Source organism: Natrix helvetica (genome assembly GCF_964273705.1).
Source record: "Natrix helvetica genome assembly, chromosome: 6".
NCBI classification, from domain to species: Eukaryota; Metazoa; Chordata; class Lepidosauria; order Squamata; family Natricidae; genus Natrix; species Natrix helvetica.
The window spans coordinates 7311307-7339115 of NC_138553.1; the positions used below are offsets into that span (position 1 = coordinate 7311307).

The following is a 27809-nucleotide window of genomic DNA, read 5'->3' on the forward strand; positions in this document are numbered from 1 at the left end:
TCAACCTGGAAATAAGGAGAAATTTTCTGACAGTGAGAACAATCAACCAATAGAACAGAAGTTCCCTTTGGAAGTTGTGGGAGCTTCATCACTGGAGGCTTTCAGGAAGAGACTGAACTGCTATTAGTCGGAAATGGTGTAGGGTCTCATGCTTAGGCAGGGGGTTGGACTAAATGACCTACAAGGTCTCTTCCAACTCTGTTAATCTAATCAAACTCTTAAAATGTCTTCACAATGAGTGAAAAACAACTTTTGATTCTGGTTGGCATGAAAGGAGAATTCTCTGCAGTCCACATTTTCACTTTTACATCAATACATGTTTGTTCCATCACAAGTACAGGCAACATACATTCCCATACACAAATGACTAATGCTCTCAAGCCACATGTAAAGGACGCAATTGAATATTAATATCAAGAACAAAGTTAGGGAATAGCTCCAACAGAATATAAATGAATAAAGAGAGGGGAGGGGAGAGGAAGAGAGAAAGCGCACGTCATTATGGCATTTCAAGTTACCCAAAAAGCAAGAAGCTGATCTTTAACATTTTTATTATAAAATGCCTACCGTTTACATATGGATTTAATTAGAGAAACAGCTGTTTAATAGCACACAATTAACCATACCTGATTAGAAATAAAGCCCAGTCCAGCCTTAAAGCATTATTTGAGACAGGTATATTGATTTTAAAGATGTGACCAATTTAACAAGTACTTTGATTTGTGAGAATACAGTTTTAATTACTTCAGTAAGCCATGCCAGAAATGCTAAACAAGTTTCCTTAGGGCTGCAATATTTTTTTCTCCCTTACCCATGCATCTATAAAAACAATTACATATATTAAAAAGGACAGTATTTTTACTTAATCCCTCGTATGCAATAAGAATCAATGAATGGAGACATAAAATTGGAAACAGAATTATATCAAAGCAAGTAGTGTCGTGGGATTAGAGGCACGCATTTTTGCAGCTTTTAAAAAACGTACAGTGGGATTTTACCAAGAAATACAGATGCTCCTCCTTTATTTAAATATAACATTGCAGCTAAAGGATGATATGCCCAGTATTCATGTATTCAGAGAAATTCAGTCTTCTCATCAGTTGCCCTGACAGCTTTGGCCCGAGGATGGGGGGAGAGAAAAAAAGGATATGATCCTTGCCGTTATATATTATTAAACATCCTTAGCATCCATCTTTGGGTTTCTTTGAAAGTGATTAAAATTCTCTTTCATTGTTAATCAGACCGAATTTATCACTGCTCCAAGCAAGGCTGTAGCCACGGAATCCAACATGCAAACTTGAAATAAAGACAGCCGAAGCCCCAGGTAAGAAGTTGATTGCCCAACAAGGAGATCAGGTTAGGGCAAGAATAAATTAGGTGAACGTCCTAACTACGAGGGTTTTGTTTTTTTTAGGACTTTTCCTACCTTTCTTGGCAGTGCCTGATCTACGTCTGGCTGGCGATACCAGCTCCTTCACGGTCTGCAAGACCTGAATCATCATTGCTGGTTAAGCAGATCAAAGCCACCAGCTGCTCTTCTGGAATGCCAACAGGTTTCATCCCTACACCGATCGCTTTCAAGGCTGCCTTCGGATAAGCTGGAACCACAGCAACGCAGCCGCTCCGCTACCTTCCTGAGCATATGCGCGACAACGGTAGGGATGCAGAAGCAGCCTCAACTGGGCGTCCTCTCTATCAGATCTCTTGCAAAACATTTCAGGATGGAGCTTCGAAGTTCCCATGGTGGCCCCCTTTTCAAAGAAAGACTTCTAAAACTGGCACGTTTCTCCCCCAATTCAGGACATGAGCCTCCGTTCTTTTTCCACAATAATAAAAAAAGAGTCGATCAAACTCATACAGGAAATCAATTCTAGCGGTGGCTTAAAAAACAGAAAGCTCCAAGGTATCTTAGAAACTTCAAGCCCAAAGTAACGCTGCAGGTAAATTGAAAAGAAAAACACTCTTAAGTGTGTATTGGAAAAAGCTTATTGGCTTCCACGCTTCCTCCTTTTTTTACACATCCCAGCCTCTCTCACTCCCTCCACATACGTATCATGCTGCAAACTGAAATCCTTTACGAGCGTTTCAGCAGCGATTAAATCTTCCCACCAGGGAACGGAATACATATTCACCTGAACCATTCCGGTTGCGCCTGGCAGGTAATTTGAACCACAGAGCGTCAACAAATCAAAGTTTCCAAAGCATTAACCTAATCGTCCATGACACCTGCTCAGGTACGCAGTCTGTGGAAGTGAAACAGGGAAAAGGACTTTGCACTCCTTCGAAGAACCTTAGCCTTGTTAGAACCTTTCGAAGCAAAACACATTTAAAAAAACAGGGAGAGCCTATGCAATCTTTTGAGTCTGAAAAAGACATAATGGTTAAAGCCAACAACCTTTTAGGGAAAAAAAATGTATTTGTGATAAAAATATGAATCAGACTTAAAGTGAAAGCGCTGTCTTTGGGGATTTTGACAGTACGAATTTATCTAGAGCCACAATTACAGGAGCTCCATGATCCAGATATATACATATAGGGAAGCACTGATCCATTTTAACCCCTCCCTAAAAGTATGGGAAAGGCGCTTGAAGTTTGAACTGCAGAATTGTGTGCCGGATAGGTACACCAGGGATGCGGGGGCTTAGTGGCTAAGATGCTGAGCTTATCGATGAGAAAGGTTGGAGGTTTGGTGGTTCGAATCCCTAAGCGCTGCATAATGGAGTGAGCTCCCATTACTTGTCCCAGCTTCTGCCAACATAGCAGTTCGAAAGCACGTAAAAGTTGTAAGTAGAAAAATAGGAACCACCTTTGGTGGGAAGGTAACTGTGTTCCGTGCGCCTTCGGCGTTTAGTCATGACCACGGAGACGTCTTCAGACAGCGCTGGCTCTTCAGCTTTGCAACGGAGATGAGCACCGCCCCCTAGAGTCGGGAACAACTAGCACATATGTGCGAGGGGAACCTTTACCTTTACAGACAGACAGACAGACAGACACACACACACAGCCGAGAAGATCTTGTTGACAGGAATCCACCCTTCCCCCCCCCCAAAAAAATGTGGATTTTGTACCTGACCTAATGTTGCATCTGTAACATTGCAGATGTCATATTAGTCCAAAGTCTATTCTGCAATGCTACGGTTGGAGCTGAAAAGGGGAATAACGTCCAATGTTTAAATAAGAAGTTATCACCACCATGAAGCAGACCTGGAGAAACAGACTCGTTCTTTTTGGTTCTCCTGAACTTGGGAATTATAAAGCCTAAACAACCCCCAGCATTCAGCTTTACCTCGATGCTTGAGAGAAGAGGCAATCTGCCCTCCTTTCTCTTTCGTTCCATGGCTTGATGGAAGTCTTATAGGAAAAGGTAAAGGTTCCCCTCGCACATATGTGCTAGTCGTTCCCGACTCTAGGGGGTGGTGCTCATCTCCGTTTCAAAGCTGAAGAGCCAGCGCTGTCCGAAGATGTCTCCGTGGTCATGTGGACGGCATGACTAAACACCGAAGGCGCACGGAACGCTGTTACCTTCCCACCAAAGTGGTCCCTATTTTTCACCTTGCATTTTTACGTGCTTTTGAACTGGGACAAGTCACGGGAGCTCACTCCATTACATGGCTGGGATTCGAACCGCCAAATTGCCAACCTTCTGATCGACAAGCTCAGCGTCTTAGCCTCTGAGCCACTGCTCAGTGTCTTGGCTCATCTCAATTACCAAGGCCTCCTGGGCCCTTGGTGGCAAGGCAAAAGGCAATGTTAGTAAACCTACATGCAAATGTTTTCTCTTAGCCCTTTTGAGAATGCAATTGGCAATAAACGTTGCTCCCTTTGGAGCATGAGGCTCCAGATCCAGCAAGCTCTTGAGATTCAAAGCGCAACAACCTGAGAAAACACTGACTCCTAAATGAAGCCAACAACAGTGAGCAAGATTAACCAAAAATCTGACCCACTTGTAAGGTCCCTGGAAGAGTTATAGTTATCCACACTTCTCATTGGATTCCCTCAGGTGTCCCTTTTGCTGAGCAACAGTTCTTCCTCATTTAAGGTAAAGATAAAGGTTCCCCTTGCACATATGTGCTAGTCGTTCCCGACTCTAGGGGGCGGTGCTCATCTCCCTTTCAAAGGCGAAGAGCCAGCGCTGTCCGAAGATGTCTCCGTGGTCATGTGGCCAGCATGACTAAACGCCGAAGGCGCACAGAACACTGTTACCTTCCCACCAAAGGTGGTTCCTATTTTTCTACTTGCATTTTTTAGGTGCTTTCAAACTGCTAGATTGGAAGAAACAGAGACAAGTAACAGGAGCTCACTCCGTTACGCGACAGTGGGGATTCGAACCGCCAAACTGCCAACCTTTCTGATCAACAATCTCAGTGTCTCAGCCACTGAGCCCCCTCGTCCCTCCTGCTCATTTAGGTTTTTTTTTTTTTAGTTAAACATGAACAGTGGATGAAAGAGACTGCCCATCACAGAATCTCCCTTAACGTAGGGGCATGACTCTACCTCACATTCAACGTATTCTACACAAATGCTTTCTTTAGATTGCATCCCCAATTTCAATGTAAACATGCGATTATTTTTTGGATAAGCAGGCAGGTTGAATGGTATTCCACCAATCACACTGTACTGCCTATTTATATTCTCAGCCACAGCAACAAGGAGTACGTGGGAGTGGGAGAGAAGAGGAAGGATATACGGGTGTTTGGGGTTTTTTTTGCAGCTGAAGAATTATAAGGGAGTTCTCTGCATGTTGATGTCCTCCAGATGATCTGAATTACAACTACCATCGCTGGCTGGGGGGATGAGGAGAAATAGCCTTAGTAGAAAGTACCAAGTTGAGGATGAGTGATTTGAGCTCATGGAGAAGACCATGCCTTCAGCAAACATTAGTACTTATTCCTATCACTGGGAAGAGCCAAAAAAACTGGGTGCCCAGTTGGTTCCAACTGGTTGTTAGATGGGCGAATACTTTGGTGGGAATTCTTCTTCACGGTGGTTACCATGGAAGCTTTGAAGAGCAGTACTATGGGACGCAGCTGCAATCAACTGCAGCATAATCAAAAGCTAATGCAGGAGTGGGCAACCATGACAACTTTACAACCTGTGGACTTCAATTCCCAGAATTCCTCAGGGAGTTGAAGCCCATAGGTCTTAAAAGTTGCCACAGATGCTCACCCCCGGACTAAGGAATAGGAAGAAGATGATTTCTTTGATGACTTTTTCCAACCTTCTCCAAGGGACTCTTCAGATTTACTGGATTCTACCATACCTTCCTAGTCCCCTAGCCTTAACCACCCCTTAAGGAAATCTCGTTTTCCTTGGCCCCTATTTTTTTTCCCTTAATTCCTGGCTTCATCCAGTCTTTTGAAAGGAACTCTCTCTCTCCTGCATTCCATCAACTCACTCCAAGAGAGTCTTCTTTTTTGATTAACATGACCATCAGGCTCTCCTGCTTGAGCAGGAGGGTTGGACTAGAAGACCTCCAAGGTCCCTTCCAACTCTATATTCTATGTTCTGACTTTTTTTTTGCTAGTTTTCTAAGCATTCTGTTCTCTCTACAAACAGCCACTTCCAAATCTTGCAAGGGACTTTTTTTTCTGACCTGTGGCTCTTCCCAAAACCAAAACAAAGGAAGTTTGTATCTTTTGAGCCCGCTGGCATTTTTTAAGTCTTCAAAAATAACTCCCTCCACCCCACCCCACCCCGATCCATGGCCATCGCAACATTTCCTAGAAGTCTGGGGGTAACCCTAGCCTCTTGACTTCTTCTTATCAAGGAATTCTCATACTTCCTGGCCAGCTGACTTTCTTTGTGGATTCCCTTTCATTTATTATATGCCCTTTTCCCAAATGCCCCTGGTAACGTTGATCACAATTTTTACGGCTGAAAAGGAAAATTATATCAGGACGCGTTAAGGCAACCATCCTGGGGATTTTCTCTGCATATTCTCCAGGGATGACTTGCCATCTGTTCGTACATTTGTATAAAGATAGAATCTTTTAAAAATAATTAAGATGATACGAGGAGGCAGAACGGTGCTTGTTTCCCGATTCTTTTATGGCATGATTTCATGGTTGTTTATATGATAAACATCCCATGTTCCCACCTCTTTTCGAACAGTAAGCCCATTCCACTCCCCAAAAGAACAAAACATTTAAAATTAAAGACATTTTGGAAAGAGGCCAGAACATTAAATAAACATCCTGGTTGCAACAACCATAGGGGGAAAAATGGAATTAAAAAAACAGCATGAAATGAAAGCGAAGGCCCATTTAGCTCTTATGATAAATAAAATAATGAATAATTTAGCCATGCTCAGACCCAAGCTTTTACCCGTCCACATTTGTAAGATGCCATTGTAGGATGCTGCTATTTAGAACCATCAGGGACATGTATGAGACATCAACGGGTACAGCATCCCACTTTAAACCAACTTAATTTAAACAAAAAGTCTTCAAGGCGGGCGGGGGGGTGGGGAGCCAGAAAAAGCAATCTCTACCACTATCTGGAAAGCAAAAGCTTTAACATCCATGCAATTTTATTTTCCATCTTTAAAAACCTCCGCCACGGATAATTTTTTCTTTAAAGGTGATCTGACCACAGGCAGGTAACTGAGGGTTTCAAGGACAACACTGAAGATCAAAAGCAGCTACAAAAGCAGCGAAGATGAAAGTGTTTCATAGACCATAAGATATTTTCAAGGTAAACAGTCTATACCAGGTGTGTCCAACCTTGGCAACTTTAAGACTTGTGAACGTCAACACTCAACATGGATGGATGGATGGATGGATGGATGGGGAATTCTGGGAGTTGGAATTTCACGGATCTTAAAGTTGCCAAGGTTGGAAGTTGGAAACCCCCCCCCCCCTACACACACACACACTGATCTACACACAGTGAAGGAAAGGTAAGCGAAGTATCTGTTCTGACCGAGGCTTCCCAAGAGCATGAAGCAAACTCCTTGTCCCGAAAAAAACTAATTTACTGTGAATTCTGCTCCTTCACATCTAGCAAAGTCTCTCAAGGGAGGATTTACAGTCACAGACCTTATCTGGCTTGGAGAGCTGACAGGCCCATATCCGCAGAACTTGGCAAGGAGTCTCGGAGAGTCACGAACCAATGAAGCGAACTGATTGTCTCCTGCAAACTCCCCTCCCCTTTCGCTCCTCTTTTATTTCCTCTGGGAGGGGCCATTCATCGTCCACCTGTGGCCTTCCTCCCAAGTCGGCCCTTGTTCATTAGCTGTTCCCTTTGTCTGGCAACTCTGTGCATGCGCACACTGGGAACAGGCTCCAGCTGTTTGTCTGCCCCACTGATGTCTGACTCTGAAGGCAGCTGATAACTGGCATACGGCCGTAGCACCCTCTCTGCCTCCGACACAGAGCCCTCATCAGAGCCTTTCCCAGACTCCAGGACTGGCCCATGTTCCTCCCCAACCTCCTCACTGTCCGAATCTGCAGCCAGCTGTTCTGGCCACTGGTGGGCCACAAAAGTATCACTTTATTTAGCAGCTCTGGAAACAGCAAAGGTCCAGCCCATGGTGCCTCTGCCAGTCAAAACAGAGCTCGGGGAGGCCTCACGCAGCCTGCCCGGGCTCCGTTTTCATTCGTAACAGCCTCCTGCACCCCTCTGCCAACTAAAACGGAGCCTGGGGGGCGCAGCTATCTATGCCCACCTTGGGCACGCATACCTCCAGCCCCCAAGGTCAAACACAACCCCGATGCGCACAGGTGATGTATTCTATACAGGTACTTAGAACCAAACACATCTTGAGATATAAACCAAGTTCTTGGGTATCATATAATACAAAACTCGTTTCACCCATGGTTTACAAAGATTTTGGCCAAGCTCTTTCAGCTGGAACAAAATAAGGAATATAGGACTCTTACAGCATCCTGGTTTCCAACCACATCGTCAAACTTTTTCTACTGCAGTTGGAATGAGAAGAGTACACAGTAGTTTAATTCTAAATGAACGAGTCCCAGAGGAAAGATTTCAGAGGCTTCTCCTTGCATCCCATAAATCCTTCCTTCCTTCCTCCCACCTGCTCATGGAAATGTGCACAAACCGCCGGCAGCTTGATCAGTATGCAATTGTTTATTAGCTGATTTATGGACTTGGCCGGCTCACAATGGGTGAGGCACACGGCCCAAGAAAGCTGAAAAGGTAGAATCATAATCTAAGTGGAAGAGGCCTAATTTAAAAGCAGGCCACAGAAGAGCAGACTGCCGCTTAGCAAATCATCTGAATTTAGGCAGTCTTATCACGGTGCAGCTGTTGTGCCAACTCCCACTATGACTTCCAACTATGACTTCCAGCTTCTTGATAGAAATGATCAAAACATTTGCAAGTTTTTTTTTAACGTAATGGATGGAAACGTAGTTGTCTTCTGCACCTTGCATAGAGAGATCCCTAATTTATATTCTTTTGGGCAAGACAGCTAGGCCTTGCCGATTCCTGGTAGCAACTGTGGTGTTTATCCAATTATTGTCCTACATTAATATCAATTTAAACGTGTATCTTAAGTGTTCGGCGGTTTCAATGAACAAAAAAACTCTTTCACCAAACTGGAAATGAATATTTAAAGTTAAGGAAAAAGAGAGGCTGAGATTAAAGTGCTCGTTTAATAGAACTATACATGCTTCAGAGGACATATTATTAAAGTAGCTGCATCTTATTTTTTCCCCAGCCTCGCATAGAAGTCTAAAAAGAAGGAGGTGCTTTAATGAACAGAGAAATGCTGTGTTTCTGCAACCTCCAAACCCTTCCAAATCATTTTTTGAAAGAAGAAGTGTCTCCATTCTTCTTCCTTTAAAACTCACCCAAACTTAAACCATTCAACTTTTTGATGTTCGTTAACACCAGAGCATAAGAAAACAGTGAACTTTGGTTCTGATTATTCAGCTGCCATCAGTTAAGATTTCTAAAAAATCCCTCCATTAACAAAATTAGAATTAACTGTTCTTAACAAACAGATTTTAGGGATTTTCTTGCCAGACGTCTAATATATTTACAGCACAAACCAGAGCCAAAAAACTGTTATTCAAACCCATCGCTCAGCAGGCATCTGCTGGAAATAATGCTGGCGGGGCTTGGAAGTCATCGTAGAAAATCACATTCTTTTCTCCTCACTGAAATAAATGAGAAATTTTCCCATCATCTACAATTTAGAAAGGTCTTGCTACCACACAGCATGAAGTAAATTAAGATAGTCACTCGAAGCTTGGGAAAAGAGGCCAAGACTGCCATTCTGTAAAGGAAAGCACTTTCCAGGAAAATTAACTATCACTAATTGTTATTACAGTTACTGCTATCCCAAATCCACTATAGGATAAAAGCCTCTATGCTGAAGAGTATGGACCTGTCCAAGACTATGGACTACACTGCTAAGTAGCCTAAATCTATAGATGCCATATGCCAGGGGTCGGCAAACTTAAAACACTCAAAGAGCCATTTGGACCGGTTTCCCACAGAAAACAGTGGGAGCCACAAAGGTCCTAACCTAGGGGTGTCCAAACTTGGGAACTTTAAGACTTGTGGACTTCAACTCCCAGACTTCCCCAGCCAGCATGGCTGGCTGGGGAATTCTGGGAGTTGAAGTCCACAAGTCTTAAAGTTCCCAAGTTTGGACACCCCTGTCCTAACCGGAAGCCCCCCTGTTCCAATTCTGGAGCTGACCGGAAGTTCAGTTCCCCCACCATAGAGTCTCCTCCTAGAGCGGCGTCCTTTTTCCTCTACCTGTCCTAACCGAAAGCCCTATCAATTGTGGAGCCAACTGGCAACAGGGAGCCGCAGCAGAGGGATGAAAGAGCCACATGCGGCTCCAGAGCCACAGATTGCCGACCCCTGGTCTAGTTTAATGAAAAGAAGGACAACTGGAAAACCCTCCCCTTGCCATAGAGTCTTCTCCTGGCACACTGTGCTTCTCTCCCCCCCCATCCCCCACCGGAAGCTCCTCTCAAAACTGTGGCGCCGACCAGTGACGGAGCCGCAGCAGAGGGAGGAAAGAGCCACATGCGGCTCCAGAGCCGCAGTTTGTTGACTTCTGCCATATGCCATATAAATGTAAAAGTCCTAGGACAGTGATGGCTAACCTTTTTGGGGTTGCATGCCAAAAGCGCATGTGCACACACACCCATAAGGCAATGCGTGTGTGATACCCCATGCACCCTGCCCCTGTGCGCATGACCCCCCCCGCCCCACATGCACCCCAGCACCCATGCATGCCCCCGTTCATGCACTCCGACCCACCCATTTTGGGGCCTGGAAGGCCTCCTGCACCAACCTGGAAACCAAAACAGGGCACGGGGGCACTGTACAAGGCCCCCAAATCCAATTTGAGTGCCCCCTGTGCATGCGCCCCCCCCGCACATGCATGCATGTGTTCCACACTTACAGGGGCCACCCCCACACATGCGTTGCAGAGACCCAAAGACCAGCTGGCTGGCGGGAGCCATGCGCGCATGCACAGTGGAGCTGGGCTTGGGCGACAGCTGACATGCCCGCAGAGAGGGCTCCGAGTGCCACCTGTGGCATGCGTGCCATAGGTTTGCCATCACGGTCCTAGGAAGAAAAAGGCAGTGGCGAGCTAAAATTTCAAAATCTCACCTAAGAAAACTGCAGTCAACTGTCCAGACGGTCATCAGCAATCAGCAACAGCAGCAACAAAGAAGGTGTCACCGCAATGTCATGCATTTATTTGGAATTGTGACCAGTTTGCTATGACTTCCTTGAGAATCAACACATTGAAAACCGAACTGAATATGATCTTAACAATAAGTGGGAATCCTCTAAAAAAATAATAATCAGGCAAACAATAATTTCAAGGACAGCGTGTGTCACTGCTAACCTACGCGTCTGCCACTGAAAAGCAAAGTGTTTCTGTCAGAAGTAAATGAATCAGGGAAACGCCGAGAAACGAGGAAATTCAAAGAGACAGCGGGGGAAATAGCTCTGCTGTTTGCCTTCTAAATCAACCCGCTTCTCCCGAAAAAGATGCGAGGGAGACCAAACTCCCCCATTTTTGCATCATCCCGGAAAGATGAGGCTAACCACACAATTCCATCTGTCCATTTGTTGGCAAAAAGCAAGTATTCAGCAGCATGCAAATGTCTCTGGCGGTTGCAATCCTAGGCAAAATCACATCAGATACCTGTCCAATTGGCACAGGAGCCCCCCCCCCCCCCCCGGTGCTGTGTGCTCTCTACACTTCCCTTCTCTTTATACACCAAAGATTGGATCTCAAAAGATCCCTCTGTTAAAATACTGAAGTTTGCAGATGATACAACAGTGATTGGTCTCATTCAAGACAACGATGAATCCGCATACAGACGGGAGGTTGAACAACTAGCCTTGTGGTGCAATCTTGAACTAAATACACTCAAAACCATAGAAACGGTGGTAGATTTTAGGAGACACCCTCCTATACTACCTCCTCTTACAATACTAGATGACACAGTATCAACAGTAGTGACCTTCAAGTTTCTAGGTTCTATCATATCGCAAGCCTTAAAATGGACACCTAACATCAAAAACGTCATCAAAAAAGCACAACAAAGAATGCTCTTTCTGCCCCAACTCAGGAAGCTCAAACTGCCCAAGGAGCTGCTGATTCAGTTCTACAGAGGAAGGATTGAGTCTGTCATCTGCACCTCCATAACTGTCTGGTTTGGCTCTGCAACCAAACAAGACAAACATAAACTTCAATGGATAATTAGAACTGCTACCAACCTGCCTCCCATTGAGGACCTGCATACTGCAGGAGTCAAAAAGAGGGCTGTGAAAATATCAACAGACCCCTCGCATCCTGGACATAAATTGTTTCAAGCCCAAAACGACGCTATAGAGCACTGCACACCAAAGCAACTAGATACAAGAACAGTTTTTTTGCTGAATGCCATCACTCAAGTGGTGGGTTCCTGCTGGTACGGCTCAATACGGCCGTACTGGTAGTAGTCGGGAGCAGTGGCCACCGTACCGGTACGGTGGCTCATTTGGTCCACCCACCTGCCCGCGTTCAATACCTCTTTTTGAAGCAACCGGGCCAATTGCGCAAGCGCACACAGCGTGCGGTGCCTGCATAACCTCCGACGAGCAGCTGAGTGTCACAGGGGTAGTGGAGTGCGCATGCATGCAAAGCGCATGTCCAGCATATGGACGAACAGACCACAAGGAGCGTACCGGTAGCGACGGTAAGAGCAATCCACCGCTGCATCACTCTGCTTAACAACAAATTCCCACAACACTGTCAATAATTTACCAAGAATGTATTACTATTATTCTTCTCTTCCTTCCTAGTATCCATCTCTTCCCACTTATGGCTATAACCATGTTGCTTATATCTTTCAATTTATATTGTTTTAATTGTTTCCTAGTACGATTTTATAGCTTATTAGTAACCTTGACTATCACTAATTGTTGTATCTTTTTATTCTTGATGAATGCATTTTAATTCTCTTTACGTACACTGAGAGCCTATGCACCAAAGACGAATTCCTTATGTATCCAATCACACTTGGCCAATAAAGAATTCTATTCTATTCTATTCTATTCTATTCTATTCTATTCTATTCTATTCTATTCTATTCTATTCTATTCTATTCTATGCGTAACGGGACACACAACCACTACAAGGAAGACATAAGGCCTTCTTCCACTGCTGGGGAAAAAAACAGATTCATTAGGAGCTTGAGGCGAGCAGACAGTTGTAATAAATTCTGCCTGTTAAAAGTCTGCATTTTACTTTATCCAATAAAACCCTGAAGCAGTAAAAGACATATTCTCAAAAACCTTTCTGTTAAATACATTGTCTTCTAAAAGCTTAGAAGAGAAAGGTATTTCTCTTTCGAAGGTAATTCAAGGGCTGCCTCTACACAACGATAACTGAAAGGAAGATAGACGTGTGGAGAACGGTTAAAAGATTTATAATTTTTTTTCTCCTCCTAATCGAAGAATAAAAAAATGTCTCTTTAAGTGAATGGACCTATTAAGGAGGATCTGCAGGGACGAAGCAGCTGATAAGTAAATGGAAAATTAATGGAGGAGCCGGGCAGCAGCAGCAACAAACGTATATCATGTATTTATTTTTTTGAGAAAATGAAAACTACGGCAGCTGCCAAGGGGAGAATTAGCAATATTTATTAGCAATAGTGGTTTACCACTGCTTTCTTTCAGGATCTTTTTTCAAATTCCCACCTATGCCCAAATTGCAGGTAGTCCTTCACTTACAACAGTGAAAAGTTACAACGGCACTGGAAAAAGTGACTTATGACCATTGTACATACTTACAACCTTGGTAGCATTCCCCTTGGTCACGTGAGCAAAATTCAGGCTTCTTGGCAACTGACTCATATGTATGACCGTTGCTGGATCCCAAGGTCATGTGATCACCTTTCGCGACTTTAACAAAGGTCTCACTTAACAACAGAAATGCCTGGCTCAATTGTGGTCCTAAGTCAAGGACTACTTGTACAGCACTTAAGACTTAAAACACCGGTCTATAGCGCTGGGCAGTTTAACAAATTAAACATTATTTGCATATTGCCTCCCCAACAATTTGGGCCTTCATTTTTATGACCTCAGCAGGATGGGAGGCTGAGTTAACCTTGAGCCCCGTCAGGATCGAACAGCTGGCAGTGGTCAGAGTTTGCCTGCAATACTGCATTCTAACCATTTTGCTCTATTAAGCATTGTTTATCTCAAATATTATGAAAAAAAGCCTGATACAAACACACACATAACTGAGTAGGACAACATCAAAAATAATCCTGAGATGACACCCTGAGACCCTTCAGGAGAAATGAAACTGTAAAACAAAAGTGGATAGATTAAGCCTTTCAAAAGGGACAGTGAGATATCACACCATGACTGCATGCAACACGCTCCGTAAGCTACTGATTCAAGAAACAAAAGCATTTTGTTAGATTTACAAGCATCACAAACATTGGTCATCCCCTTACATCATATCATATGAATAATTCTATTCTGCTTTTCAACCATACACCCGGGCATAAGGATAAAATTCAAAAGCCACAGTCAAAAAAAAAAGAAGAAGCAGAATGAAGCAGTCATTATTTTAAAGAGAACCAGTTTGGTCTGGGGGAGTGTTTCTCAAATTTGGCCACTTTCAGATGGCTACACTTCAACTCCCAGAATTCTCCAGCCAACCATGAAGTCCATCCAGGTTAAAGTTTCCAAGGTTGAAAAACACCAGTCTAGTGGTTAAGACATTACAACTCTTCAACGAAACTGCAGGGCAGATGTTCCCAAAGTTGGGGCCCAGGCCCCACAGGGGGACAATTTGATTTTGAATGGGGGCAATTTGAACCTTGTTTAAACAAAGTTAATGGCCTTTGAGGCCTCCTTTGCGTGAGTAGAGTTAACCTTTTGAGTAAAGTAAGAATTATATGTCATGGGGGAGGGGAGGGCATCAGGATTTTAGAGGTGCTTAAGTGGGGCATGGCCAAAAAAAGGTTGGGAACCACTGCTGTACAGTAAACCCATAATTCATGATAGAGCAGGTGTTTCAAAAGGTGGCAACTTTAAGGCTTATGGATTTCAACTCCCAGAATAACCCAGCCAGCATGTCTGGCTGAGGAATTCTGGGAATTGAAGTCCACAAGTCTTAAAGTTGCCAATGTCTGGAGACCCTTGTGATAGAGGAAGATTTATGTCCCTAAGGTTCACTGAAGCAGGGATGCCATCTATCTATCTATCTATCTATCTATCTATCTATCTATCTATCTATCTATCTATCTATCTATCTATCTATCTATCATCTATCTATCTATCATCTATCTATCTATCTATCTATCTATCATCTATCATCTATCTATCTATCTATCTATCTATCATCTATCTCTATCATCTATCTATCTATTTATGTATCACTTATCTATCTATCTATCTATCTATCTATCTATCTATCATCTATCTATCTATCTATCTATCTATCTATCTATCTATCTATCATCTACCTACCTACCTACCTACCTACTACCTACCTATCTAGCTACCTAACAAACTACTGACCTACCTACCCATCATCCATTCATATCTATCATCTATCATCTATCTATCTATCTATCTATCATCTATCTATCTATCATCTATCTATCTATCTATCTATCTATCTATCTATCTATCATCTATCTATCTATCTATCTATCTATCTATCTATCATCTATCTATCTATCTATCATCTATCTATCTATCTATCTATCTATCATCTATCTATCTATCTATCTATCTATCTATCTATCTATCTATCTATCTATCTATCTATCTATCATCTATCATCTATGTATCACCTATCTACCTACCACCTACCTATCTATAAACTGCATCAGGGTTGTGTTTGATCTCGGGAAGCAGAGGGGGCAGGTTGGGCGTGGCCAACTCAACATCCTGCAGCCCTCTGCCAGCAAAAACGTACCCCAAGAGGGCTCTGTTTTCAGCTGCGACAACCTCCTGAAGCCCTCTGCTAATGAAAATGATGAGCTCCATTTTTGCTGGCAGAGGCACCGTGGGCCAGTCCTTCATTGTTTCCAGGGCGGCCTCACGGGCCAGATCTAAGCACTCTGCAGGCCGGATTCAGCCCACGGGCCTTGAGTTCGACACCCCTGGTGGAGACTGACAGTAGTGTTGATTGCCATAACAAAGGAAGACTTTTAAAGAAACCAACTTGATGGCATATGATGGAATCAAGTTTCAAGCAAGGTCCCGGCTCTCCCAGAATTCCCATCTGCTCTTCTGACACAATGAAACTCTCTCTATTCAGAAATGACACAAACTCTGGAATAGTGAAACCTCGCAGCAGAGGTTCAGGCAAAACAGCAACAGCTACAAAGGCTAAAAATAGCCTCGAATTATTTCACATAATCTTCCGAAATAGGAACAAGGTATCGTTTTTCTTTTAAATTGAAAAATAGCCCGTGCGGCCATGAATTATTCAAAACCCGAAGAGGAAATATTCTACTCCATCTGTCCAAGTAATGAGTTTCCTCAAAGATACACATAATGACATTCTCGGGCTCATGACAGGGATTAACCTCCCAGTGGCGCCTTCTGTCAACTTGAAAACCACACGAAACCTGCTCGCTTAACAGAACAGCTTTCCCGGGCTTAAAAGACAAAAAAAAACAGAGAGCAAGGCAGGGGTGTCAAACTCGATTTCATTGAGGGCCGCATCAGGTTGCGTTTGACCTCGGGGGACCGGGGTTGGCATGGCCAGGGTGGGCATGGCCAGCTCTGCGTCACCCGTGTCGGAGGCGCCTGTGGTGGACTGAGCGCTCTGCCAGCGAAAACAGACTCCCGAGCTCAGTTTTCAGCTGCGACAGCCTCCTGCAGCCCTCTGCCAGTGAAAATGGAGCTCGGGAGGTCTGTAAGGGGCGCTACCGAGCTCCATTTGTCGCTGGCAGAGGCACCGCGGGCTCGTCATTTGCTGTTTCCATGGCGGCCCCACAGGCCAGATCTAAGCACCCCACAGGCCAGATCCAGCCCCCGGGTCTTGAGTTTAACACCCCTCTCTGAGAACTAATTCAGAAATACTAATATCCCCAACATACAGTGCTATATAGAAGCATGGATGATTTTAAAGTGGTGCAGGGCAATCAAAATTGGTCGTTCATAGGGATGCTACTTATAAACAATTTCAGTAGGACCATTCTTATATGTAAGAATTATATATGCTAAATATTGGGAAAATGCGAATACCATTAGATGATGATATAATTAGGAAAATTTGGGACTGAGTCGAAATGGATAGTTTAATCTTAAAAATTAAAGGTAAAGAAGACTCGAAATATTATCGGACATGGAATACATTTTATGAATGGATATAGACAAGAGGTAGAAATGAGAGGGAAAATAAGTTTACGAATGTCAAGAATTGTTAGTATGGAAAATAAAGGTATAAAACTAAGACTATGGTAAGGGAAAAATTGTAAATAGACTAATGTAAGTAGAAATTTAATTAAAACCCTTTTTCTTTATTCTTTTTGGTCATACTACTATAATTACTGTTATCTTCTTGTTATAGTTACTAGCTTGTGTGTTAAGATTTACTATTAACTTTTCACTGGCCTTGCTTTATATGTAATTATTAACCTGACATGTCGCTGTCTTTTCAATCAAAAAAGAAAAAAGAAATAGGAAGCTATGAATGCACACCTCCAACTGCACAGATACATCCGTGTGGTTTTCTTACCCAGAGTATAAAATGATTGTCATTCTCTTTTTTTTCAGGATCTCTTCTGACTTCCTAGTCCAGTCCAAAGTCTGGGATGCATATTCTGCATTCAAATAATAAACAGGCCCGGCACTGCTTAGCTTCTGAGTTCAAGCTTAGAATAAAGTCATCGGCAGGCGTTATCAGCCACGAAGCATGAGTCTTATTTATTGGTTACATTGATTTGCTCTTTTTCGGTAATTAAAGGGCAAATTGTTTCGCTCTAATCTCATTACAATAAACATAATCTATCTGTGTATATCAACTAATAAAAACACTATCCTTGTTTGTAACAAGAGAATGAGATGTTTCCAGATACGAGCACTGCTAATAAGGATTTGCCACAAAAACAAAATGGAAATGGTTTGTTATCTCTACTTTCCGTTAACTAGTTAATTGTTCTCCTAGACCAAAAAACAAGGCAACCTTTTCCAGCCCACTACTTCGCTTTTGTAATAAGGCAGCCTCATTAATGTGGCTGCATGTATATCTTCCCACAAAATGGGTAGTTTTTAATTGAATAATACAATTAGAATGAAGGTAATTACTGTGGATGGAGCCAGTTTGGTGTAGCAATTAAGGCATCAGGCTAGAAACCAGGAGCCCGTGAGTTCTAGTCCCACTTTAAAACACAGAGCCAGCCAAGAGGTTTGGGGCACTCTTTTTTTCCCCCCTCAACTCTAGGAAGGAAGCAATGGTAAACCACTTCTGGAAAACCTTGCCAAGAAAACTACGGGAACCAAGAATCAGACACATTTGAATAACAACAACAACAACAACAAAAATGTGGTTAGTGCCAAGAAGTTAATTGTTTCATTTCTATGAACATTATTGCTAGGGGTGCTATTTTTTTCAAATGAAAGAAAAACATAAACATTGTAGAACTCTACTTTTAAGCTTTACATATATGTTTATTACTGGCATATCATGCTGGCTTCTTATAGGTCAGTGATAGCTAACCTTCTGGTTGTTGGGTACAAAGTGTGCGTTACACCATCCCCCGTGCGCCCTGCCCCCATCCATGCTCCCCCTGCGCATGCAAACCCCCCCCCCATGCACCCTATTCTGGCCCAGGCCTCCCTGAAGCCTCCTGAGACCAAACACAGAGCACGGGAGGCACTCCCCCCCGCCCCATGCATGTGCGCCCCTCCCACTCCCGTGTGCATGCACGCACATCTCCCACATGCGCCCCGCCTCCAGCACATGCCCGGCAGAGACCTGAAAATCAGCAGGCCGGCAGGAGGCGCAGGCGCATGAGTGTTCAAGCTGAGCTGGGGTGACGGCTCGCGTGCCCGGAGAGAGGGCTACATGTGCCACCTGTGGTATGCGTGCCATAGGTTCGCCATCCGGGTTATAGGTAATACAGGATACCAACAGACAGCAATATAATCCCAGAGAGCTCCCTTGGCGTTTAAAAGCCTGGTTCAAACGTTGAATTTTTACATTCTAAGCTTTAAAAGGTTTGGTTTGATTGCAAAGAGCACAGGGTAAAACGGCCAGCCGCCGGCATCCCCAAAGTGCTTTTTTCAAGAGGCGACTGGACTTTCTCCTTTTTTTTTTGAAGACGTTTTGCTTCCCTTCCAAGAAGCTTCTTCAGCTCTTCATCAGGATCCTAGTTATGAGGACCCCACAAAGGATGAGAATATGGTCGGGCAACACGTTCACCGTCTAGTCAATGAGTGTTTTGTGACTGGTTCTGCCTACGATGACAGCCACTTTCTCTCAGGCAAGTCTGCTTTTCTGAATATCTGCTATTAAAAGTCCATTTCTGCCCCAGCTCCTAAACTGGGGGTGTCCGACTTTGGTAACTTCGAGGCTTGTGGACTTTGACACCCAGAATTCCCCAGACGGCAGATCTTAAAAGTTGCTGTGGTTGGGGGGCCCTGCCCTAAATGATTGCCTACCCTGTTATAAACTCTAACCCACATTCTTTGGATTGTTACAAGGAGAATTTGCAGACAGTGATAAGGCAAAGCTTACTTGTTGTTGCATTATTCAACTCCCTAGTCCAAATGTTTTCAGTTCACATTTTCTGTGTTATCTCCAGCACATTATTAAAAACACCCAAGGAACAATGCTAAATCATTTGTCAAGAGGCTGCATTTCTGTCTCGGTATCTTAATGGCTGACCTTTCCATGAAGGAACTCTCCCTGCAAACTCCCTGGATTATTTAGAGCGAGGGGGGGAGGGGGAGGACTTAAAAGGAAGGGTGAAATTTTATTTTCCTTTGAAAAAAAGTGACCAACTTTGGCTGTTCTGCTTGCGGCCTCCAGCTCCCACAGGAGAACAATACCTCATTGTAACTTTTTCCCCCATTTTTTTTTCCCTGCCAAATAAGATGCCCTTTTGCCTGATTTTTTTCTATAAAGCAACCAAGAAAGAAGCCATAAACTATTATAGCTTTATTTGGATGGGAAACGCCTTCTGTCATTCTCTGATGATAGCAGGAGTGGGCTGCTACAGGTTCGTCTGGGTTCGGGAGAGCCTGTAGCTAACGTTAGGGCTGGTTCGGAGAACCTCCAAATCCCACCTCTGGCTGGCCTGGCCCACCCCGCCCATTCCCGTCCCTCCCACCCCTCCACACCCCTCCCAGGAGTCTCCACGCGGCCAGTTTTGGATGCAACATAAATGCAGGGCCTGCACAGAGGCTTAGGGAGGGGAAAAATGGGCCTCCAGAGCCCGGGGGAGACAGTTTTCGTCCTCCCAGAGGCTCGAAGAAAGTCTCTGGAGCCTGGGGAAGACGAAAACGCCCCCCTGCCTTGGTGCAGGAGACTGACTAGTCCACGCCCACCATGGCCACGCCCACCCAACGCCTGGGCAGAGAACGTGTTTCTGAAATGTTTGACCCCTGGAAGATAGTAAGCCAAAAAGACCATAATTTATCTACCCATCTCCTTTCTCAAGGATCCCAAAATTACTGGTTTCTTCTTAAGTAGTCGCTACCCCCGAAAAAATAGCATTTATGGAAAGAAATAACGGAGCCCCTCCTAAGCCAACGTGCCAATCTGGAGACAGAAACAGGCACAGGTACTATGTCACTAAACAGCTGTCACTTAGATAGCTTGTTCCACCTTGAACATCAAGAGATCCCTGTTTACAAGTTGGAAGCGAGGAGTAAACAACGACAAGGGAAATTATCCCGTAATGATAACTTTTAGGAGCACATGAAAACTGGTAAACAGGAAAGTTCCATTTCAAGGCCACGTAGAGCATTATTTCCGGCAGGCAGTCAACAATCTGAGAAGGAGCTATATCAACATCTCCCTGCAGGCTGCCATACACTCTTAAATTTTTATTAAATTTATATTCTACTTTTCCTCCAGGATTTCTAGGCATTTTCCCCTTTCCAATTTTTCCCTACAATAATTATCCTGAGACGTAGGAAAGCTGAGAGAGAACGATTGGCCTAAGTCATTACGAAGCCCTCCGCCGCTTCGGTTAGATTTGAACCCAGGTCCTCCAGTCCTAGCCCAAACATTCCTCGCTCAGAGAGTCAAGGACGTCTTGCCCTGCAGCTGTGAGGGTGTGACTGGGAGGCATCTCCAGTTTTGGACGGTGCCTGAATGGACCATGTGAAGGACATGTGGGTGCTGGGCAGGGACTTGAACTTTCGTTTCGGGGGGGAAAACCTGGAAACTTCGGGTTTTCCCCATTTCGTTGTACTTAAGTACAATGACAATAAAGATTATACTTACGCTTATGTGCCAATATGACCTCTCTAATAAAATGGAAGTTTGAGGAACTTCAAGCCTTGGAGTCTTTTGTTGGGGGTGTTACTTAAAACCCTAACATTTAGCACAGGAAGTGATAAAATGGGAATCACCAATTCACCAAAGCAAGTATGAATTCTTCTCTTTACAGATTTTGCTATCACAATGTTTGTTAGCTTTGAACAGCTACGAATATTTCCTTTTTAATACCGGACCTTGACAGTTCCCTTCCCCGTTTTTTTACTCACTCATGACTGGTTGTCTCTTTTTGTATAGTTCCAGATAGATATAAAATTAAGGCAGCTTGTCCAAGAAGATCTCTCCGAGGTATACATGTCCTAACCAAGGGAAAACAAAAACAATGAAAACAGCATTACTTCAAGAGTGAATCCATCCTGATGACGTAGCTCTTTTGGCAAAAATTTAAGGGTTGAATCAGACAGTCCAAGAAATTGTTGGACTGAGAGAGCTAGTTCCTAATCAATCCTTCGCACCTGAGTATATTATGTAATCTCAATACATGGATGTGAACTTTTGGAGTCTTCTTGTTTTGTTCTGAAGGAACTAAGCGCATCCAGCAGTAAGTGGAACCTTAAGTGTACTCTTGATAAATAACCGGGGGGGTCTTTGCAGAGGTGGTATTCAATCGGTTCGGACCGGTTCGCCCAAATTGGTAGCGGAAATCGTGGGTGCCCCCCCCCCCAGCTCTATGCCGTCCTATTTAGGCACATTTTTTAGGCTGGGCGCATGTGTGGAAGGCCGAATGGCCATGTTTAGAAAGAGTGCGTGCACCTGCAAACCGGTGGTAACAAAATGTGAGACCCACCGCTGCTCTCTGAGTTTGGTTGTTTTCCTGCAGCTGTTTCATGACCCAATTAGGTAACACCTGCAGGAAAACAATCAAGTTCAGAGAGCATCAAGAACTCCACAAATAACCACTTAGCATTCCCATATGTTTCCTAGGGCGCAATGCAATTTCAAACCTTCTCTTGATTTTTCACATTATATTTGTATCCTGAAAGAGGACGTAGGCAGAATAATTTCAAATTTAGAGCCGAACAATCCTGTTTATTAGATCCACAAGATGTATCGTGGTACCAATCTTTGTCGGAGAGAAATGGGTCAACTCTGCGACAACTTGAGTGTTGCTTCCCACCTTTAAGGCCACCAGTGCAGACCAAAAGCTACTCTTTGCTTAAGAGGAAAGGTAGCAGCTCTTTGAAGCTTGAGGAAAGATTTGACATCGAGTACACTTGACTTACAACAATTCGTTTAGTGACCAGTCGAAGGTACCACGGCACTGAAAAAAAAGTGTCTTATGACAGGTTTTCACACTTAAAACCATTGCAACATCCCTGCAGTCACATGACCAAAATTCAGACGGTTGGCTGCTGGTTCATATTTATGACGGTTGCCCTGTCCTGAGGTCATGTGATCATCTTTTGCGACCTTCCGACAAAGTCAATGGGGAAACCAGATTCATTTAACAGCCGTGTGTATTAACAGCTGCCATGATTCACTTAACCACTGTCTCGCTTAGCGACAGAAATGTTGAGCGCTCAATTGTAGTCGAGGACTACCTGTACTGGAGAAACCTTATGTTCCCATAACAGTCAAGTGCCCACCTTCCCAGCAGCTATTTCGGAGGATAAAGTACAGGATATGCAAGGGGATTGGTAATCATCGCAGAAGGAAGCTATCAGCGAGAGGAAATAACTCATGATCATTTACCAACATTTTATGTAAACTGCTTGGCGGCATCTGAAAAGTAGCTGAAAAGATCCACAGCACATTAAAAAAAAAAAAAAGATTCTCAAACTCATTTCTAGAACTTGCTTTATATTTATGATGTCTAGCAAGGGAATTTGTTCGAGATCCTTTGCCCCAACAGGGATTCATCTGAAATATTTCGCCCTGTTCGAAGTAACTCCCAAAACAGCTTTCAAAGAAATACTAATAAAAGTAAGATAAATATAAACCTGGCTTTAAAAAATAAAAGTAGGCAGGGATGAGAACAGAAAACACGCCAGCTTAAGATATCTATTCTCAGAAATAGATACCTATTCTTAGAAAAAGTGGTATGACCAGGAGGAAAAAAAATACAATGAAGCTGGACTTCTGTAGTGCTGATGGGATATTTCTGTTTTAATCTCTTCGTTATCAAAATGCACTTCACTGGCCTTGTTTAGAACCTCCTTTAGCTTTTGGCTGCAAAACAATTTAGCCCGTTTCTCTTCTCTGAGTCACATGTAAATAATCATTTGGCATGTAAATTATATTTATCTTAATTTTGTTAAAATGAAGAAATATCAATTATAGTATCTATACACTACTAAAACTCTTATATCTGAAGGGTCTATGAGCTTGGTTATTTTCTTGCATACGTTTCATGAACCAAACGAGATAACATCCTCAATGCAAAAATCCCTCTCCCTTCTAGCACTGAGGATGTTACTACCTAGCTAGGTCATGAAACGTCTGTAAGAAGAAATCAACCAAGCTCGGAGAGCACCAAGGACCCCACATTTCAACCCAGAGCTAAAAAATATTCTCTTTTATCGGTGCTTTTATATCTGTTTGTTGGTAACCTTCAAAATGGAGCATCATTGGGCAACAATTATTGAACCAAGGTAGCTAAATTGGGCTAATACCCAGAACTCTGGGACCCATCGCTGCTGGGAGGATGAAATTTGGCAAACAACACAGCCAGATGCAGTCATGTGATCCTCACTTCCAATACTCCCACAAATCAATGGGGAAGCCAGCAGATGTTGTAGTCCGCCAGCAGCCAGTGAGGAGGTTGGGGAGGAACATGGGCCAGTCCTTTGCCTCCCCCCCAGGTTCCTGCGGCTTGGCACCTTCGGGATACTGCTAGGTTGGTGAGCGGCGCTCTGCCTGGCCGGAGGTGGAGGGTTGTCCAGGGGGCTTATTTGCGGGGGAGGGCTTCTGTTTTTGCCCACCAGAAAAATGTGGCATGGCCTTATTATCAGGACATGTCGTAATTTTGGGGAAACATGGTGTATACTGTACTATCTCTACCAGGGGTGGGTGCCAGCTGCTCCTACTGCCAGTTTGCTCAAGGACAAACACAGTACTAAAAAAAACCAAGATGGTGCCACCGAGAGAATCGGTCCGGGGGGTGGGGGGGTGGCAGGCCGATTTACTACCTACTTGGCCGAACTGGTCCAAACCAGTAGGAACCCACCTCTGATCTCTATTCCAGAAAAGGCTTTTTACTCAAAGGGACTGCTCAGCGATTGAATTAACTCTCACACCGCATTTTCTATTACACTGATGTAATTGCTGCTGTAAAAGCAAGTATGTCTTTCATTAGAAAGATGTTGCGGGGTTTTTTTGCAAATCGAGATTTTAGATAATCTGCTGGACCCTACACAACACCTGCCCTCTGTTTCTGGCGTTGATTCTGCTCCAAGGTGTCGGTCTTGAGCTATAATTTTGACACAGACCCGATAAATATCCCGAGAGACTTAAAACCAAATTATACGATGCTAAAAATGGGCTCTCCTGCAGAGTTTGGCTACTAGAGGTATTCATTGCAACTCCACCTAACATGAAAGCAAGGGCTACTTTAGTCCAGGTGATGTCTCTTAAGCAAAATGTAAGCTTCCACAGAAGTACTGGACCTTTGATCAAATCAGTAAAGTGTAAGGATGTTTTTTTAAAAAATAAAATTACACACAACAGCTCTTTCTAAAGTTGGGTATAAAGTTGGTGCCTTTTAAATTTGGATTTTCAAAAAGCAAGCATGCCTTTGAGATCTGAGGTGCTTTCGACTGCAAGGAAGAATGTTATATATGTTTGTCCATGATGGCGAATCTATGGCACGCATGCCAGAAGTGGCACACAGAGCCATCTCTCCGGGCACGCCAGCTGTCACCCATCGCTCTCCCGGGTTCTGGTGTGTACATGCGTGCCAGCCAGCTGGTCTTCATGCATACATGTGCACCAGAAACTGGAATACCAGGTGTCTGGTGCGTATGCACACGCTGGAAACTGGAAGCTCAGCTTCCCGGCGCACATGCATGCCGGGAACTGCTCTCCCAGTTTCCGGGGCTCCCGTTTCGGCACGGTGCCAAAAAGGTTTGCCAACACTGTTATACGTGATAGGTTGGTAGAAAAGCCCGGGATATTTTGAGAGAGACAGTGAGAGAGTTCTTGCATGTTGTGTTTTGTTTTTAACCCAATTATTGTATTAGGTGTGAATGCAGCTCAGCTTCAATTATAACCAGAGTGCCCTCTAAGTCCAGTAAGTTAAATAAAGATAGCTGTGATCCAGCAGCTGCAGAAATTATAAATTTACCTTAGCAATGGCCTTGGTGGCTGAAATGTAGTCTCAACGTATCAAGAGGACAAAACAAGTGAGCTTTTGCCCCAAAAAGTATTGGATTTTGTAGCCAGTGTAGAATCCATCAGAAAATAAATGAAATCTCTATCACGCACAGCTCCTTTTCACATCCAGAGCCTGAAGTAATTCCTCAACTCCTGCTTTCCCCCTCTTTTCGTAAGCATTTCCAGGCATCGTCCATTTAAGTGCTACTCTCAGAAAGACACACTACCTTGAATTTACTAAATCATTGTCATTAACACTTCAAATCTCTAGGAAACAAACCTCCTTCGTTTCTAAGTAAGGATTACTCCTATGTATAGTTCACTGCCCATTAGAGGGGCATAAATAGATTCTGCAGCTAATGATAGATTCTCTAAACTTTGAAAACTGTACCTGCCAACGTAAGAATATAGCAGACACCTTTTTTTGAGAGAAACATCTGTGCTAATCTAATTCTAATGTGTGTGTTGATGACTTATCCCAAGTTAAATCTATAAAATGAGACCTTTTGTCCAAATTTCAGAGTCAACTGGTTTACCAGTGGGAATACCTTTCTCCAGGTATGTGTGTGGGTCCCATTAACTCTAAAACCTAAGATGTGGCCTTTCTGTGGTCACACAGAATAATGTCCCCTCCAAAATTTGCACATTCCCCTAAAGGCCTGGGTAGACGTCAATCACTGCACATCAGGCTCTGTCATCCCGAGACGGTTGCACAGCTCTTGCATTTACACACCTGTGAATGTTCTTGCTGGCTAAGGGACATTCCCCCAGCCAGAAGGAACATTCGCAGACATATAAATGCAACAGGACAGGAAGTCGGCTCAAAGAATCAGCACGCAAGATGCGCATAACACACAGTTGGGATTTGAGAGAGGTGCGCATCGGCCCACCTGCAATCTACGCTTATCCATCAGTGTAGGTAAATAGCGACGCCTATGCACGGTTTTGCACAACTCAAGCTTAATGCCGTCATTTAGGAAAGCCTTTTAGAGTTCATTCTACACCAGGGGTGTCAAACTTGATTTCATTGAGGGCTGCATTAGGGTTGTGTTGTTGAACGTGTGTGTGTGTGTGTGTGTGTGTGTGTGTGTGTGTGTGTGTGTGTGTCCAGGGTCAGCTCAACATCACTTGTCTCGGGGGCGCCTGTAGTGGACAGAGTGCTCTGCCAGCAAAAACCGGGCTCCCGAACTCCATTTCCAGCTGCGACGGTCCCCTGTAGCCCTCTGTCCTTCTGAGCTTTGTTTTTGGCTGCGACGGCCTCCTGCAATCCTCTGCCAGCAAAAAGGGAGCTCGGGAGGGCTGCACATGGCCCTCCCGAGCTCTGTTTTGGCTGGCAGGGGCACCGCAGGCCAGTCCTTTGCTGTTTTCATGGTGGCCCACGGGCCAGATCTCAGCACTCACCTTGAGTTTGGCTCTCCTGTTCTACATCATGCAGGACATGGCCTAATGCATCAGGTGGAACTCCATCCCCATGGAGATAAGATCTGCCTCCGCTTTAACACTCTTTCGCAAGGCCTTGAAGACTCTGGGCCTGAGGACACCAGAGTGCGACAGAGCCCATCAAGCTCATTTGATTGTTGCCAAGGGGGCTGTGCGTTATTGCCCTTTCATTGTTCATACATTGGGCTTTTAACTTTCTAGGCTGCCTGGAGTCACTGCGCGTGAGTTGGGCGGCCCTATAAATGTTCTTAAATAACGAATCCTGAGGCAGGAACTCTGTAAATCTACGCTCCTTCACATTGTATTTGCTTAGTTCTGGTATTTCCTCTCTCCCCATACAAGAATACAGCTCTCGCTTGTTAAGTCAGGCTTTTATTTGCTGACTGGATTTACACAGCTGTCCATTTTACCAAAGTAACTGTGGGCAGCTAACAAAACATGTGGATAGGAACAACAGTTAACATAAAAGCCATGAGGCAAACCAGAATGCTTTGAAAAAAAAGTTGATCAAAGCACCTCACACTGTCTCACAATGTAGTACAGAACACACATTTTGGCCTCCACTAAAAGGGTCCTAGCGCTTGCTTTTATTTTAATTTTTTTAAAACTTAGCTTAGCATGTTAATATGATGCTATAGGGCAGGGGTCAGCAACCCGCGGCTCTGGAGCCACATGTGGCTCATTCAGCTCTCTGCTGCGGCTCCCTGTGGCCGGTCAGCACCACAATTTTGAGAGGAGCTTCTGGTTTGGCGGGGGGAGGGGGGAGAAGCACTGTGTGCCAGGAGGAGACTCTATGGCAGGTGTGGGTTTTCCGGTCAGCTCAACAATTGATAGGGCTTTTGGTTAGGACAGGTAAAGGAAAAAGGACGCCGCGCTAAGAGGAGACTCTATGGTGGGAGAACTGAACTTCTGGTTGGCTCCAGAACTGAACGGGGGGCTTCTGGTTAGGACCTTTGTGGCTCTTTGAGTGTTTAAGGTTGCCGACCCCTGCTATAGGGTATTGCATAACAGAACAACTAGACACAAGGACAGGTTTTTTCTCAATGCCATCACTCTGCTTAACAACTAATTCCCACAACACTGTCAAATT

At 44.1% G+C, this 27809-nt stretch overlaps 2 protein-coding genes across 5 annotated transcripts in view; one reads left to right on the forward strand and one right to left on the reverse strand.

Moving 5' to 3' along the window:
• CELF2 (CUGBP Elav-like family member 2) overlaps nucleotides 1–27809 on the forward strand; it is an 834627-nt gene that overhangs the window by 690565 nt on the left and 116253 nt on the right. The gene's annotated exons all lie outside the window — the stretch shown is intronic.
• USP6NL (USP6 N-terminal like) overlaps nucleotides 1–27809 on the reverse strand; it is a 142610-nt gene that overhangs the window by 111028 nt on the left and 3773 nt on the right. For 3 of the 4 annotated variants that reach the window (XM_081957800.1, XM_081957801.1, XM_081957802.1), the window contains exon 2: nucleotides 21178–21267. The exons of the other annotated variant lie outside the window; for it this stretch is intronic. In XM_081957800.1, coding sequence (XP_081813926.1) covers nucleotides 21178–21181 — 4 coding nt within the window. In that variant the 5' untranslated portion in view covers nucleotides 21182–21267. The remainder of the gene's footprint in view (nucleotides 1–21177; nucleotides 21268–27809) is intronic. 4 annotated transcript variants of the gene reach the window in all.